We start from the raw sequence: 18,544 nt of genomic DNA, 5'->3' as shown, positions 1-18,544 counted from the left end.
TAGAGGGTTGAATTCCACCTCGTTACCACTTCTTGCTTCAGATGATGGCAGGGCAGGTTCAGTAGTTTTTGGTGGTGCTCCAGTCTTCTGTACGTGGTGCCTGTACGCCGAAAGTGTCCCGCAATTTTTCTGGCCACCGACAGCATCTCTTGCACGCCCCTGTCGTTTTTTAAAAAATTCTGCACCACCAAATTCAAGGTATGTGCAAAACATGGGACGTGCTGGAATTTGCCCATATTTAATGCACACACAATATTGCTGGCGTTGTCCGATGCCACAAATCCACAGGAGAGTCCAATTGGGGTAAGCCATTCCGCGATGATCTTCCTCAGTTGCCGTAAGAGGTTTTCAGCTGTGTGCGTATTCTGGAAAGCGGTGATACAAAGCGTAGCCTGCCTAGGAAAGAGTTGGCGTTTGCGAGATGCTGCTACTGGTGCCCCTGCTGCTGTTCTTGCGGCGGGAGTCCATACATCTACCCAGTGGGCTGTCACAGTCATATAGTCCTGACCCTGCCCTGCTCCACTTGTCCACATGTCCGTGGTTAAGTGGACATTGGGTACAACTGCATTTTTTAGGAGACTGGTGAGTCTTTTTCTGACGTCCGTGTACATTCTCGGTATCGCCTGCCTAGAGAAGTGGAACCTAGATGGTATTTGGTAACGGGGGCACACTGCCTCAATAAATTGTCTAGTTCCCTGTGAACTAACGGCGGATACCGGACGCACGTCTAACACCAACATAGTTGTCAAGGACTCAGTTATCCGCTTTGCAGTAGGATGACTGCTGTGATATTTCATCTTCCTCGCAAAGGACTGTTGAACAGTCAATTGCTTACTGGAAGTAGTACAAGTGGGCTTACGACTTCCCCTCTGGGATGACCATCGACTCCCAGCGGCAACAACAGCAGCGCCAGCAGCAGTAGGCGTTACACGCAAGGATGCATCGGAGGAATCCCAGGCAGGAGAGGACTCGTCAGACTTGCCAGTGACATGGCCTGCAGGACTATTGGCATTCCTGGGGAAGGAGGAAATTGACACTGAGGGAGTTGGTGGGGTGGTTTGCGTGAGCTTGGTTACAAGAGGAAGGGATTTACTGGTCAGTGGACTGCTTCCGCTGTCACCCAAAGTTTTTGAACTTGTCACTGACTTATTATGAATGCGCTGCAGGTGACGTATAAGGGAGGATGTTCCGAGGTGGTTAACGTCCTTACCCCTACTTATTACAGCTTGACAAAGGGAACACACGGCTTGACACCTGTTGTCCGCATTTCTGGTGAAATACCTCCACACCGAAGAGCTGATTTTTTTGGTATTTTCACCTGGCATGTCAACGGCCATATTCCTCCCACGGACAACAGGTGTCTCCCCGGGTGCCTGACTTAAACAAACCACCTCGCCATCAGAATCCTCCTGGTCAATTTCCTCCCCAGCGCCAGCAACACCCATATCCTCCTCATCCTGGTGTACTTCAACACTGACATCTTCAATCTGACTATCAGGAACTGGACTGCGGGTGCTCCTTCCAGCACTTGCAGGGGGCGTGCAAATGGTGGAAGGCGCATGCTCTTCACGTCCAGTGTTGGGAAGGTCAGGCATCGCAACCGACACAATTGGACTCTCCTTGTGGATTTGGGATTTCAAAGAACGCACAGTTCTTTGCGGTGCTTTTGCCAGCTTGAGTCTTTTCAGTTTTCTAGCGAGAGGCTGAGTGCTTCCATCCTCATGTGAAGCTGAACCACTAGCCATGAACATAGGCCAGGGCCTCAGCCGTTCCTTGCCACTCCGTGTGGTAAATGGCATATTGGCAAGTTTACGCTTCTCCTCCGACAATTTTATTTTAGGTTTTGGAGTCCTTTTTTTACTGATATTTGGTGTTTTGGTTTTGACATGCTCTGTACTATGCCATTGGGCATCGGCCTTGGCAGACGACGTTGCTGGTATTTCATCGTCTCGGCCATGACTAGTGGCAGCAGCTTCAGCACGAGGTGGAAGTGGATCTTGATCTTTCCCTAATTTTGGAACCTCAACATTTTTGTTCTCCATATTTTAATAGGCACAACTAAAAGGCACCTCAGGTAAACAATGCAGATGGATGGATTGGATACTAGTATACAATTATGGACGGGCTGCCGAGTGCCGACACAGAGGTAGCCACAGCCGTGAACTACCGCACTGTACTGTGTCTGCTGCTAATATATAGACTGGTTGATAAAGAGATAGTATACTCGTAACTAGTATGTATGTATAAAGAAAGAAAAAAAAACCACGGTTAGGTCACTGGTATATACAATTATGGACGGGCTGCCGAGTGCCGACACAGAGGTAGCCACAGCCGTGAACTACCGCACTGTACTGTGTCTGCTGCTAATATATAGACTGGTTGATAAAGAGATAGTATACTCGTAACTAGTATGTATGTATAAAGAAAGAAAAAAAAACCACGGTTAGGTCACTGGTATATACAATTATGGACGGGCTGCCGAGTGCCGACACAGAGGTAGCCACAGCCGTGAACTACCGCACTGTACTGTGTCTGCTGCTAATATATAGACTGGTTGATAAAGAGATAGTATACTCGTAACTAGTATGTATGTATAAAGAAAGAAAAAAAAACCACGGTTAGGTCACTGGTATATACAATTATGGACGGGCTGCGGAGTGCCGACACAGAGGTAGCCACAGCCGTGAACTACCGCACTGTACTGTGTCTGCTGCTAATATATAGACTGGTTGATAAAGAGATAGTATACTCGTAACTAGTATGTATGTATAAAGAAAGAAAAAAAAACCACGGTTAGGTGGTATATACAATTATGGACGGGCTGCCGAGTGCCGACACAGAGGTAGCCACAGCCGTGAACTACCGCACTGTACTGTGTCTGCTGCTAATATATAGACTGGTTGATAAAGAGATAGTATACTCGTAACTAGTATGTATGTATAAAGAAAGAAAAAAAAACCACGGTTAGGTCACTGGTATATACAATTATGGACGGGCTGCCGAGTGCCGACACAGAGGTAGCCACAGCCGTGAACTACCGCACTGTACACTGGTTGATAAAGAGATAGTAGTATACTCGTAACAACTAGTATGACGACGGTATAAAGAATGAAAAAAAAACCACGGTTAGGTGGTATATAATACAATTATGGTTGGACGGACTGCCTGCCGAGTGCCGACACAGAGGTAGCCACAGCCGTGAACTACCGCACTGTACACTGGTTGATAAAGAGATAGTAGTATACTCGTAACAACTAGTATGACGACGGTATAAAGAATGAAAAAAAAACCACGGTTAGGTGGTATATAATACAATTATGGTTGGACGGACTGCCTGCCGAGTGCCGACACAGAGGTAGCCACAGCCGTGAACTACCGCACTGTACACTGGTTGATAAAGAGATAGTAGTATACTCGTAACAACTAGTATGACGACGGTATAAAGAACGAAAAAAAAACCACGGTTAGGTGGTATATATTATAATACAATTATGGATGGACGGACTGCCTGCCGAGTTCCGACACAGAGGTAGCCACAGCCGTGAACTACCGCACTGTACACTGGTTGATAAAGAGATAGTAGTATACTCGTAACAACTAGTATGACGACGGTATAAAGAACGAAAAAAAAACCACGGTTAGGTGGTATATATTATAATACAATTATGGATGGACGGACTGCCTGCCGAGTTCCGACACAGAGGTAGCCACAGCCGTGAACTACCGCACTGTACACTGGTTGATAAAGAGATAGTAGTATACTCGTAACAACTAGTATGACTATGACGACGGTATAAAGAAAGAAAAAAAAAACCACGGTTAGGTGGTATATAATACAATTATGGATGGACGGACTGCCTGCCGAGTGCCGACACAGAGGTAGCCACAGCCGTGAACTACCGCACTGTACTGTGTCTGCTGCTAATATAGACTGGTTGATAAAGAGATAGTATACAATACTACTAATATACTGGTGGTCAGGCACTGGTCACCACTAGTCACACTGGCAGTGGCACTCCTGCAGCAAAAGTGTGCACTGTTTAATTTTAATATAATATTATTTATCATGTACTCCTGGCTCCTGCTATAACAACCTGCAGTGCTCCCCAGTCTCCCCCACAATTATAAGCTTTATATACAATACATTGATGTGCAGCACACTGGGCTGAGCAGTGCACACAGACTGAGTCACTGTGTGACTGTGTATCGTTTTTTTCAGGCAGAGAACGGATATATTAAATAAAACAAACAACTGCACTGTCTCTGGTGGTCACTGGTCACTGTGGTCGTCAGTCACTAAACTCTGTCTGCACTCTGCACTCTCTTCTAATCTACAGTATCACAGCAATCTCTCTCTCTCTCTCTCTTCTAAATCTAATCTAAATGGAGAGGACGCCAGCCACGTCCTCTCCCTATCAATCTCAATGCACGTGTGAAAATGGCGGCGACGCGCGGCTCCTTATATAGAATCCGAGTCTCGCGAGAATCCGACAGCGTCATGATGACGTTCGGGCGCGCTCGGGTTAACCGAGCAAGGCGGGAAGATCCGAGTCGCTCGGACCCGTGAAAAAAAAAGTGAAGTTCGTGCGGGTTCGGATTCAAAGAAACCGAACCCGCTCATCTCTACTCCAAACCTCTACAAACTCCACAGAACTCTCCAACACCAACAACACCTTACTCTCTCCTCACCACTAGCTAAACCCACGAGGTGCGGTCGGTTTGGGGCGTATTTATAGTCATGTGCACAGACACTCCTCCACCACGAATACAACCAATCACGGACGAGTGACAAAAACGAAACTTAGGAAAAAAACGCGGCAGTAAAGAAAAAAACACTGCCGTAACAGACATGTGACGCAGTCGTAAAAAAAAACCCAGAAACACGGCCGCAAAGCTACAAAATCGGCCGCATTATACACCAGAAAACCACGAATGACATCGACATCGGTCAACACTAAAAATACGAATACGACAGCTTAGTAAATTAGTCGTAATCAATTCAAAAAGTTGCAATTTTACACTGTCGATGTCATTCGATTTTAAACTTTGAACACTTTCAGAAAAATACGAATGTTAGTAAATTTACCCCTAGGTTTGACAACCAAAGCACTGACGCCTTCCTTGCTCAGGCACAGATTATTTATACCTGCAGCAAGGAAGGGATTGGCTAGGCAATTATGCAGATTAACAATGCAGACAGCAGATTGGTGGAAATGAACAGATGACAGAATCCAAGATAGCTGCGCCCATGCAGACACTTGGAGGGAAGATTGGTTTGTAATCCATGTGGGAACTTTAACAGTAATGGCGGCGCCGGCCACAGTAAACAGGAGACGCCAGACTGATGAGTGCACATTTGAACCACGCGGGCACAGCGGAGGCCGCGGCTGACGTAATCGCCACTCTGACATCCTGCATGCAGAAACTCAGGGACGGCGGCGGAGGCCTCGGGAGACGCCATTTCGGATGTAACATGGCGTCGCAGTGACAGCGTCTCAGAGTGACAGGAGAGGAGGCAGGAATGTGGACATCAGTATAACAGATGGAATCCGGTCCTGGAACGCTGAGCCAGCCTTAGGAGGCATCTGAAGGGTAAGTAATGGCGTCCAGATACCCGGATCGTGACAATATATGCATTACATTGACGAATTATAACCAGTGATTTGAATAGGAGATTATCAAGGGACAATATATCAAAAAACAAGCAACACCATTTTAAATCTTTATTTCACAACCTTATTTTTCTTCACTCACATAAATGTCTAAAATTGTCACTATATTTTTTAACCTCTATGTTTCACTGTAGCCTAGGATAATCTTTGAGCTATTTTCACATTATTTTAATCGTTAACTAATAAAGGTTAATTTTTAAATTAATAAATACTCTCCAATTGTGCGTCAACAAGTACAGGTTCCTCTTTTCTTTCTCAATCAGTCTGATTATCAAGTATTCTGTAGTTGACAGCACCCCCTGTATATAAAATTAATTTTCTTATTTATCATCCAATAGGGGTTTCTTAGAACCAATGCATTATATGTGAACATTGACGACTATAAGTAGAGAGTGCAGATACCCAACTCTTGTGCAGGGAGAGACTGCTGGAACTTGTTATCAGGGTCCTGCTGTGAAGTAGGATACCCCTAGCACTCTGCTTTCCCCGTGTGTCTAAAGGTACATCCACACTGGGTGTTTTTGCCCCCTGCCCAGCGATGTCAGCGGGGGTGAGCGGCTTTCTATAGCAGGACGCTAGGGAAAGCCGCTCACCCTGCCATTCATCTACTGGTAATACCAGTAGATTAACGGCGTCCGCCAGCGATGAAGCGGGAGCGCGAATCAGCGCTCGACGCTCATCGCTTGTGCATACACACTGGGCGGCTTTGAGCTGAAAGCAGCTCAACACACCAAAAGCGACCTGCTCTCAGCTCAACATCGCCCAGTGTGTATGGGCCTTAAATATCACCTGGATGTCCTGTACGGCTTACAGGAAATGCAACAAGCACCCTAAATGTCACAGCAAGTACCCCCGGGGCTACTATTACCCCAGGTTGAGAACCACTGCAACACAAGACAGAAACAGGTTCCCAATTCAATGACCGTATTCTCCAGGTTTTCCATTTTTGTAAACTCCATTCTACATTGTGATTGAGTATCTACATGAACACGTTACTCCACTGAGGAGTTTATATTGAATCCAACTATTTCTAGTTTTACTAATCTACATTGAGATTTTGATTTGGAATTTCCCACTCACCCCGGTTGTGACAAAACGCCACTTTCAGGTGATGCCGGAACGTTGGACTCTACAGGGCACTAAGAATACTGATAGTGAAAATTATTTTGGTAAACTCCACAATTAACATTGAGTATTCTGTCTACAAGTCTCAGCATGGCAGCACCTCATGTATAAAATTAGGGTGTGCAGTCCAAGCCCTCCTTTTCCTCTGTAGTTGTGTATATAATGTACACTTGAAGGTTGAGGCTTCTCCTGTCTGGTACCAGCACCCCTCCAATCTGCCCTTAGGTGACTTTAATCGGCACAGTTTCCTGCATTGGTGTCTACATATTAGAATGAGCACTATTACCAGTGTACATGCAACAGTGAGTACAGCTGTGTAAATGCAGCAGTGAGTACGGATTTACCTGTGCCCATATAACTTTGCAATATCAACACCTGCACACATCATTTCACATATAAATATATATAATGTGTCAGTATTAGGGATGTTAGGGACCCATCTGTAGGGGTTCACCTTGAAGTGGTGGATGGAAAGATGGAGCATGCACACAGATAGCATAGGCTCTGGCACATCATCCACAATACACCCCTAAGTGAATTGACCGCTGGCATATCTACAATAGGTCCACACAGAAATAAAAGAGAAAATGCAGGTGCACATTATATGTACTAAACACTGCTAATCAGTACAATTATAATAAACTCTACAATATAACAGTGTAAAATTGAGTTCTTAGCATAATTTTGGCCAAAAATATGGGCTCACCAACTGCAACCAGGTGACCTCATCTTGTGGTCCCTTACACTTAGGTTCAAGTCTATGGCACGGGACCCCCAGGCCTACACAAGCCAACCGCCCCAAGGCATCACACTAGTGAGAGTTTTGTGTTAAAAGGTGTTACATTTGTAAGAAGCAGTTTGGATTAGCACCCCTCCCTCCTGCTCAATGGTGCTTTTAATTAGCATTGGTCTCTGGCATTTACAAACTGCATGTTGGGAAAAGCACTAGGATTGGTAAGTCCTAAATAAATGTATACAATCTGTCAGTTTTAGTGATGAGTTTGGGGCGTGGGACCCACTGGATTGGGTTCTCTGGCTGCTTTTGGGCATCGTATTGTAACACTTAATCTGCCACTTTTTTATCACCTACATTTTTTTAACCAATGTAACACTTTTAATACCCGAATTATTACCTCTCACCCTTTTAATAGCATCAACACATAGCTGTTGCTTCTTACTAATGTAACACCTTTTAACACTTAAACCACTCACTTGTGTGATGTCTTGGAGCAGTTGGATTGTACTGGCCTTGGGGATCCCTTGCCCTGGACTTGAACCTTAGTGTTAGGGACCCACCAGATGAGTTCACCTGGTCCAGGTTGGTGGGCCCATATTTTTGCCAATAATTATGCTAAGCACCTTAAATTAACTCTATGTTATATTGCAGATTTTATTATAATTATTCTGATTAGCAGTGTTTAGTACTATAGAGTGTGCACCTGCATTTTCTCTTTTTTTCTTTGTGGAACTAAAAGCTTCAGTATGGTAGCGCCTCTCAATGTGTTTACAATTAGGGTGTGAAGTCCGGCTTATGGTTGTTTGGTTGACAAGACTTAGGTCGACAGTCATTAGGTCATCCACTGTTGGTCGACATGCATTAGGTCGACAGGGTCACTAGGTCGACATGGTCATTAGGTCGACGTTGAAAAAGGTCGACATGCATTTTTCAATTTTTTTTTAACCTTTTTCAGACTTTACGATCCACATGGACTACAATTGTGAACCTTTCGCTCACCATGCGAGGGGACATGATTCCTGGTCACTTTACGAAGAAAACAACACCAAAAAACCCCCAAAAAACCATGTTGACATTTTCCATGTCGGCCTTGTCCATGTCGACCTAATGGCCACGTCGACCTAGTGACTCTGTCAACGTAATGCATATGCATGTCGACCAATAGTGGTCGACCTAATGACCCCTACCTGTGAAGTCCAAGACCTATCCCTCATGTATAGTATCTGCAATAGGTGCAAGGTATGCAGTGCACATGGGCCCCTGTGTTCAGGAGGGCCCAAACCCTGCACCCATATCATTATACCTCTGCGACATCTCTGGAGACGCGTGTCAGCCGGTGGCCCGGCGCTGCAGAGCAACAGAAATCACCGGGAAAATATTGCTGAGCCCATTTTTCCTGGTGATTTGTGCATGTGCAGCCGACTGCCAGAAACGACTGCGTTACCAGGGAGGATGGGGACTACATGGAGCCTCCACACGGGCCCTCTCCCCTGGAAGTGACCCCAATATGTTTACCTTTGCAATGGAAGAAATTCCCCTGACGGGGCCGGGCAATAAAGGATCACACTCATCAGTATTCAGACGGCAAACCCCATAGCAAACAGAGAAGAACTTTCATTTTATTGGTTTATTTATGGATGACTCATGTTTGGCTTATAAAACACATCATATAAATAGATATTGTTATACAACACAGGGGGCGCTCATCAATATTCATCTTTATGTGGCCGAAAACCGGATATCACGCTGTGGCCTCCAGCGAAGGTCATAGGCTGAAAGAGAGAATAAAGAGGTTATACGGGGTGTTACATCCGCACTATCGCCCTGGTCTGCCGCAGATAAGAGCTTTCATAGCGGTATTGAGTGAAGGTTATATTCCCAGTAAGAGTTATGCTGCATTCAGATCGCAAATGCCGGATCCTACCCGGTAAGAGAAACGTGTACTTACCGGGTGGGATCCGGCATTTGCGCTCCGTTGCAGGTTTTCCGACCCGGCAATATACCGGGTCGGTTGCCATAGCAGCGGAGGGTGCAGCAGCAGCAGGGGCGGGGCTGGAGGCGGCGCCGGGAGATGAGCTCATCTCCTGCGCCGCCTCTGCCTATGCTGTGAATGGGAGCCGATTCACATTGGAACGGCTCCCATTCACACTGCGCCTGACCCGGTAATCAACCCGGTAATAACCCTTCTTTTTTACCGGGTTGAATTACCGGGTCAGGCGACCCGCTAACTCACCAAAGGACCTTTCACATCGCACATGGACCCGAGTTTTTAGTGCGATGTGAAAGGGGTATTATGGAAGAAGAAACAAACATTTTTTCAAGACAAATTTGTGTAAGAGGAAAAGATTTTTCTTAAATTCAGACATTTCCTGTGGTTTGTACATGCCGGGAAGTTTGTCAATACTTTTAGTCTAAAAATATGAATGATACAATCGTGTGCTCTTTAGCCACATTTACAGACGCTTCTGAGCGGTCAGGATGACCAAGCATGGCCAATCCTGGAGTCGTGACCAGTGACAGAGTTTACCTAGGGGCTGCAAGACTGCGGCCCCCCAGAAAATCTAGGGTGTAGTATACAAGTTAGACATTTAAAAGATAGACAGTCATTAGGCAGACACCATAGACAAATGCAGGGAGGGGTTGCGGTTGCCTGGAAACCCCCCTCCTCTTGGCAAGTGGGTCAAATTATGACAATTGCAATGGTATATAATACAATTACTAGAGCTGCCACCACACCATGAAGTTTGAGCTGCTGCACATGCCCAGGGGTAGAAGCTTCTTCTGCTTCTGAGGCCTCAATCAGTGCACTGGATCAAAGAGTAGCTACCAGGAAGAAGAGACAGGAGCCTTGCCATGAGGTGGGAGAATGTGTGCTTAGAAAGTGCAGTACTGGTTCTATTATGTTTGTGTAATTATTTATTATGGTATGTTTAACCTTTTCCTGACCACTTACATTATCTTATTTATAGTAAATATGTTTCATACAGCCTATACTATAAACCATCTATAGTGTTAAATATTAATACTGTGTTCCATGTTCCGCAGGGTGGGAGATTGTGAGGAACCCCCCTCTAGAAATCCTTCGTTTGCCACTGGGCACCATATGTTCGACAGTGAAAAGTCAGAGATGGTCAAAAGCCGACAGGGTTAAAAGCCTGACAATCAAAATGTTGACAGGGTCAAAATGTCGACACAAAAAAATTGGGGGTTTTGGGTTAATTTGTGTTTTTAAACATTTATTTTCAAAATTAGTTTAAATGTATCCCTTCTTTGGCTCGCTTTGCTCACCACGCCACGCTGTGCTGCGCTCGCCACACCATGCTACGCTGCGCTCACCTCAAAGTTAATAGTTTGGGAGATGGATAGTAAATGAAAAAAAAGTCCCTATAAATTTTTTTTGACATTTTGACCCTATCCACCTTTTGACTGTCAAATTTTTGAGCCTGCTGAACTTTTGACCTTGTCGACCATATGGTGTCCGGTATGCGGTCAGCATACCGATAGTCGGAATCCCGGCTGTCACAATACCAACGTCGGGATCCCGACAGAGCCACCATACTGCCGCCGGTTTACCGGTGAGGTAGGTGATTCTCCCTCTATGGGTGTCCATGACACCGATGGAGGGAGAATAGAGGCCGTAGCGTGGTAAGCGCAGTGAGCCCGTAAGGGGCTTCTTTGCGCTCGCCCCCCCCCCCCTGCCGGCATTCCACCGCATGGGATGCCAATATTGGGATCTCATACTGATCCCTGGTGTCCACCTAATGACTGTCTACCTTTTAACTGTCTATCAAACGCCTACCGAAAATCTGCCGCCCGTAGGGACTGCCTAGCAGTGGCAGTGACTTCCCATAGGAATCGCACCTTCTAATCACAGCCAGCCCCAGGGAAGGTGTTTTCTTAGAGAGAGCGCTTCCCATGGGAAGCCATTGGGAAAATGCTGCGGCAGAGAAGGCGGAACCAGGTAGGTATACGGTGGATGCAGGGTGGACGGGGCAAGTCCTGGGTGCATTGCACTGCAAATTGATTCCTAAATTGCTAATTATAATAATATACACCCCTATGGGGTTATAAACCGAAATTTGAGATTTCTCTGTCCCATTATTTGTGTTTCAATGCCATTGCAATCATGGGTATCACCCACAATGAGAGAGACACACCCTGCATCCATTATAAATGCACTATCGCCGCCTCTCCCCACATCTTGGTGCACAAGAGGAACGGTGAGAACTCCTACTGACCACCTAGGGCAACGCTGCAAACCATTAAGAAACTTCTTTTCCCCTACAGCATTGCACTGAATAAGCAGAGGACAGGCTGGAGACACCAGACATAGGGGGTAATTCCGAGTTCAGAAAGTGTGTATACGGAACAGAAAATAGCGCTTGGTGGAATAAGAGCAGCCCAGATGTATTCCCAATCACCGGAAAGACTAGTAGAAAACAAGTGGTTTTGAATACACCTTAGGCGCTACCCCCTTATATATGAAAGTCACGTGATAGCCCTGATCAAAATGTCCCAATCAAACTTTTTTTTCTCACACTGGTAGTGTTTCTTCTTCTGGGTTTTTGTTCTTTTCCAAATTCAGTGTACTTCAAAATCTCCTATGATTAATCAAACTGCTGGGTTTCTTGATCTGTGAGCTTGTAAACTGGGCGATTTGCGAGAGACCAACGGTGATATGCTGATCAGCATATCACCGTTGGTCTCTCGTAAATTCCGAGTTGATCGCAGCAGGATTTTTGTTAGCAGTTGAGCAAAACCATGTGCACTGCAGGGGAGGCAGATATAACATGTGCAGAGAGAGTTAGATTTGGGTGGGTTATATTGTTTCTGTGCAGGGTAAATACTGGCTGCTTTATTTTTACACTGCAATTTAGATTGCAGATTGAACACACCACACCCAAATCTAACTCTCTCTGCACATGTTATATCTGCCCCCCCTGCACTGCACATGGGCCCTCATTCCGAGTTGTTCGCTCGTTAATTTTCTTCGCATCGCAGCGATTTTCCGCAAACTGCGCATGCGCAATGTTCGCACCGCAGCTGCGCCAAGTAAATTTTCAAAGTAGTTAGGTATTTTACTCACGACTTAGCGAAGATTTTTCTTCGTTCTGCTGATCGGAGTGTGATTGGCAGGAAGTGGGTGTTTCTGGGTGGAAACTGGCCGTTTTATGGGTGTGTGTGAAAAAACGCTGGCGTTTTCGGAAAAAACGCGGGAGTGGCTGGAGAAACGGGGGAGTGTCTGGGCGAACACTGGGTGTGTTAGTGACGTCAAACCAGGAACAAAAAGGACTGAACTGATCGCAGTGGCAGAGTAAGTATCGAGCTACTCGGAAACTGCAAAGAAATTTCTGATCGCTATTCTATTCGCAATTCTGCGAATCTTTCGTTCGCTATTCTGCAAAGATAATATTCACTCCCAGTAGGCGGCGGCTTAGCGTGTGCAATGCTGCTAAAAGCAGCTAGCGAGCGAACAACGCGGAATGAGTGCACATGGTTTTGCCCAACTGCTAACAAAAATCCTGCTGCGATCATCTCAGAATTACCCCCATAGACATATATATTTTGTTGATGTTACTTACTACACTAATTTGCCCCATATCTTATCTATATCGGCTTAGTGCAATTACGGAGAAGAAATGGCGTATCTGAAGCTGGGTTGCTCATTGGAATTTATTCTATACTAGGATACAGTACATTGGCTGTGTGGTGACATGCAGGGTGATGTGCCTGATGCCGCTGCCCAGGGTGCCAGGCTGTGGGGTGGGGTACTGGGAGCCCGGAGAAGAATAGGGTGTGTCTGTAGGAGAGGCTGATGGAACTTCTGCAACCTAGTATGGGACTGTGACGCTGAATGGAAGCTTATTGGCTACAGTATATGATGACATATTTGTTATACAGGTTGAGTATCCCTTATCCAAAATTCAAAATCCCACATATTTGTGTCCCCTACTGAGATAATGACATAAATATTATATATATTATATATATTATTCATAAATATATATATATATATATATATATATATAAAAATCATACAAATTCAGCACTCACCTAATATTAACACTTCAAACTGTAATTCATCTGAATTCAGGGAATGGTCAGCTTAACAAACTATTGCAATATTTTGGAACTAACATTCCCTGAATTCAGATGAATTACAGTTTGAAGTGTTAATATTAGGTGAGTGCTGAATTTGTATGATTTTTTTATTTAAATAGTGTGGTCACAATACCGCTGGCACCGCGGATGTATGAGTGCTGTGGGTTCTTGCCTATTGTTTATATATATATATATATTAGTGATGAACGGGTTCGGTTCACCCATTTTACACAGTTCCAAGGCAGATTCGAATCTTCCCGCCTTGTTCGGTTAACCCGAGCGCGCCCGAACGTCATCATCCTGCTGTCGGATTCTCGCAAGATTCGGATTCTATATAAGGAGCCGCGCGTCGCCACCATTTTTCACTCGTGCATTGGAGATGATAGTGAGAGGACGTGGCTGGCGTTCTCTCAGTTTCTGTGTTCAGTGTGCTACAAATATCTGCCCAGTGTGCTGCAAATATCTGTGCTCAGTGTGCTGCAAATATCTACATTCTCTGCCTGAAAAACGCTCCATATCTGTGCTTAGTGTGCTGCAAATATGTGTGCTCAGTGTGCTTTATTGTGGGGACAGGGGAGCACCAATATTATATAGTAGGAGGATAGTGCAGAGTTTTGCTGACCAGTGACCACCAGTATTATATCAGTACGGTACAGTAGTCCACTGCTCTGCCTACTTGTGTGTCGTCAAGTATACTATCCATCCATACCTGTGGTGCATTTAAGTTTTGCGCAGTATATATATAGTAGGAGGACAGTGCATAATTTTGCTGACCACCAGTATATAATATATAGCAGTACAGTACAGTAGTCCTCTGCTCTACCTACCTCTGTGTCATCAAGTATACTATCCCATCCATACCTGTGGTGCATGTAAGTTTTGTGCAGTATATATAGTAGGAGAACAGTGCATAATTTTGCTGACCACCAGTATATAATATATAGCAGTGCGGTACAGTAGGCCACTGCTCTACCTACCTCTGTGTCGTCAAGTATACTATCCATCCATACCTGTGGTGCATTTAAGTGTTTGTGCACAGTATATATATAGTAGTAGGACAGTGCATAATTTTGCTGACCATCAGTATATAATATATAGCAGTACGGTACAGTAGGCCACTGCTCTACCGACCTCTGTGTCGTCAAGTATACTATCCATCCATACCTGTGGTGCATTTAAGTGTTTGTGCACAGTATATATATAGTAGTAGGACAGTGCATAATTTTGCTGATCACCAGTATATAATATATAGCAGTACGGTACAGTAGGCCACTGCTCTACCTACCTCTGTGTCGTCAAGTATACTATCCCATCCATACCTGTGGAGCATTTAAGTTTTGCGCAGTATATATATAGTACGAGGACAGTGCATAATTTTGCTGACTACCAGTATATAATATATAGCAGTACGGTACTGTAGGCCACTGCTCTACCTACCTCTGTGTCGTCAAGTATACTATCCATCCATACCTGTGGTGCATTTAAGTTTTGCGCAGTATATATATATAGTACGAGGACAGTGCATAATTTTGCTGACCACCAGTATATGCTATATAGCAGTACGGTACAGTAGGCCACTGCTCTACCTACCTCTGTGTTGTCAAGTATACTGTCCATCTATAACCAAAAGATATAAATCTGCACAGGATATGACAATTGTGATTCAGTAAATAACAGATATTGTCAGACCAACGTAAAAGCCTACTATAATAATTAATTCAGCAAGTGGTTGGTGGTGCTCCCAGAAAATAGTTATGACAACTATGAAACAGAGATGGTCCTTTAAAGAAGAGAAAGGACAAAAAGCAACTATATGCCTTTTCCAGGGCACACTTGAAAAAATTGAAATGATGAATTTATTAAAACATAACTTTTATTAATATATACTTAAAAAAGAAGAAGTGAGAGCAAGCGTCCACATTCAAGGAACATCAATGGTCACAAGTACTGGTGTACTGTAATGTAGGCGAAATGAGCGAAAATAAGTGATCCCTCATTCAATGAAATGATATACTACACTTATATCCTCTATAATAGAAGTTTTAGTAGAATGAGGTCACTCCCTCAGGTCTAGTATAGTCAATAAATGCCAGGAACCTGCAATCAAGTTCCTGCCGTGGGTCCCTGAATTGTATTAAATGTTGGAGAATAAAATACCTACGGTACCTAGTATTCCCTGGTAGTTTCCTATCCAGGTACTGACCAGGCCCTGCAGCGCTTGGCTTCCAAAATCAGACGAGTTTGGGCATACTCAGTGCGATCTGACCGTAGGTAAATTTATCTCCTAGGCGCACCGTTTTCCGATTGTATTGGGACCCAGGATATAAATCACAGGAAAAAATATATAGGGTTTTGGGTAGTCAAAAGTCAGACTGCCAGATATCATTTATCATTGCATTTACTGAAGGTTGCGTATTTCCCTCATAGATGGATGTATCAAATCTACACATGCAGTGGTATTGAATTGGTGCTGAAAATACATTCATAACATAATTGTAGCAAACAGGACCATACCTGTTTCATACTATCCATCCATACCTGTGGTTCATTTAAGTATTTGTGTGCTGTTTGGGGACTATTTTTTGAAGTGCCATCCTGTCTGACACTGCAGTGCCACTCCTAGATGGGCCAGGTGTTTGTGTCGGCCACTTGGGTCGATTAGCTTTGTCACACAGCCACCTCTTTGTGCCTTTTTTTCTTTGCATCATGTGCAGTTTGGGGACAATTTTTTTTAATATACCATCCTGTCTGACACTGCAGTGCCACTCCTAGATAGACCAGGTGTTTGTGTCGGCCACTTGTGTCGCTTAGCTTAGTCATCCAGCGACCTCTGTGCAAATTTTAGGACTAAAAATAATATTGTGAGGTGTGAGGTGTTCAGAATAGACTGGAAATTAGTGGAAATTATGGTAATTGAGGTTAATAATACTATGGGATCAAAATGACCCCCAAATTCTATGATTTAAGCTGTTTTTGAGGAGTTTTTGTAAAAATACACCCGAATTTAAAACACACCCGAATCCGACAAAAAATTTTCAGGGAGGTTTTGCCAAAACGTGTCCGAATCCAAATCACGGCCGCGGAACCGAATCCAAAACCAAAACACAAAACCCGAAAAATGTCCGGTGCACATCACATATATACATATATATACATAAATAATTCCTGCACTCTCACAAAAACTAGTAGTTTTTGTGAGAGTGCAGGAATTATTTATGTATATGTTTGGGGGCAGTGTAGGTTTCTGCATTGTCTCTTTCTCTGCACCCACCTTCCTTTATACTACTTTTATAGCAGGTACTTTGACGTGAGATTCATCACTCATTTGGGATATATACACATTGTGTGGCTGTACATAGGGTTGTTTTTTTATTCGGTATACGGTCCTATATCTGTGTTTATTTATTTACTATCATACCGCACTGGACAAGCCCAAAGACCATCCGAACTTGGAAGTTAATCAGTGCTGGGCCTGGTCAGTACTCGCTAGGGATACCACGGGGAATACCAGGTGTAGTAAGTATTAACTTTAAACCGCATCTGCTGGGTATTATACGTATTGGCATGGCACATAGCCAGTTGGGCTTCCTTGATGACAACCTCCTCGCACGGGCTGAGCATGGTGTTGTCTCCCTCACGGACGATGATGCAGAAAAAGTCCTGTTTGATCAATCAGAATTTGACACATTACCGGCCGAGACACCAACAGATCTGTACCACCAACTTCTTAGATTAAAGAGGAGGGAGATAGATCTGACCCTACACGGACATCGGAAGAAACAGATACCCCGAGGCTTTAGGATTAACAACATCCCCACACTGGGTAGGAATAACCCCACCTATTGTAGTCGCTGGTGTGGGGTCCTAAACAAATGCTCCCTAGACCTTATGCTCTTGGTAGTGGAGGAGGTTGGCATTGAATTAAAGAGAATTAAAGTACAAATTGACACATTTAATGGAGCACATTTGTCAACAATTAGAAATGATAAAACCAAAAACCTGGTGGAAAAACTACAGACGCAGGTAGATAATTATAAAAAGGAGATTACTGCATTTAAGCACAGCAAACTCACTACGGTCACCACAGATTACCAAAATCACACGGTTTATAGGTGGTTGATGGGGGACCCCAGGTCCAATAAACAACAAAGACCGTTTAGACCACGACGCCAAGGACGTAGACTACCTTATACTAATGATACCGACTCCTCTGCCTCCGCCTCAGACACAGATTTATCGGATAGTCGCTCAACACAAAGGCCTTTTTTAGAACATACCGCCACTCCCAACCTCCCTCCGGCAACAAGCCATGGAGGCCGCACCCAAGGAAGGGGAGATACCTGGCGAAAATGCAGGCACAAGACTGCGACCTAGTCTTTAATCTTTCAAATAAAACACTTGACGAAGCCACCTTAAAACTCCTTTCCAGGGGTCTCTCGTTTGTACCAACTGCCCCCATCGACAGTTCGACACCACAGTAGATGTTTATAAGTTTGGACGTAAGCTCAGGTTACGTGAATACTTTTCCACTGATATTGGTATGGATAATGTACAATTTCGGAAACCTTCCACATTTGATCCAGCCTCCTCCAACCCAAGTATCAGAACATTCACCCGCATGCTCGAGCATGATGCTCTAACGCTTACATCCAATAAGCATTTTGATAATCTGACTCTGGCAGAACGCAAAGCACTAACATCACTGAGACAGGATACAAGCATTGTGATTAAACCCGCTGATAAAGGGGGAGCAGTGGTAGTGCAGGATTGGGTGGACTATAATGCAGAAATTATGAGGCAGTTGGCTAATGAGACCACCTACGTCTGCCTGTCTCACAAACACAATCCCATTCCAGAGATCAAAGCAACAGTAGATAACCTACTGGACAGTGTCATCAAAGAACATTAT

At 44.4% G+C, this 18,544-nt stretch overlaps 1 protein-coding gene and 1 pseudogene across 1 annotated transcript in view; both read right to left on the bottom strand.

Moving 5' to 3' along the window:
* Window positions 1-9,131: 9,131 nt before the first annotated feature.
* LOC134929520 (protegrin-2-like) overlaps window positions 9,132-18,544 on the bottom strand; it is a 29,938-nt gene continuing 20,525 nt past the window's right edge. Inside the window, exon 4 of the mRNA XM_063925119.1 lies at window positions 9,132-9,305. Coding sequence (XP_063781189.1) covers window positions 9,240-9,305 — 66 coding nt within the window. The 3' untranslated portion in view covers window positions 9,132-9,239. The remainder of the gene's footprint in view (window positions 9,306-18,544) is intronic.
* On the bottom strand, window positions 15,790-15,908 carry LOC134930478 (5S ribosomal RNA; annotated as a pseudogene).

Source organism: Pseudophryne corroboree, chromosome 5, assembly GCF_028390025.1.
Source record: "Pseudophryne corroboree isolate aPseCor3 chromosome 5, aPseCor3.hap2, whole genome shotgun sequence".
NCBI classification, from domain to species: Eukaryota; Metazoa; Chordata; class Amphibia; order Anura; family Myobatrachidae; genus Pseudophryne; species Pseudophryne corroboree.
This window is presented reverse-complemented; position numbering and strand designations above follow the sequence as displayed.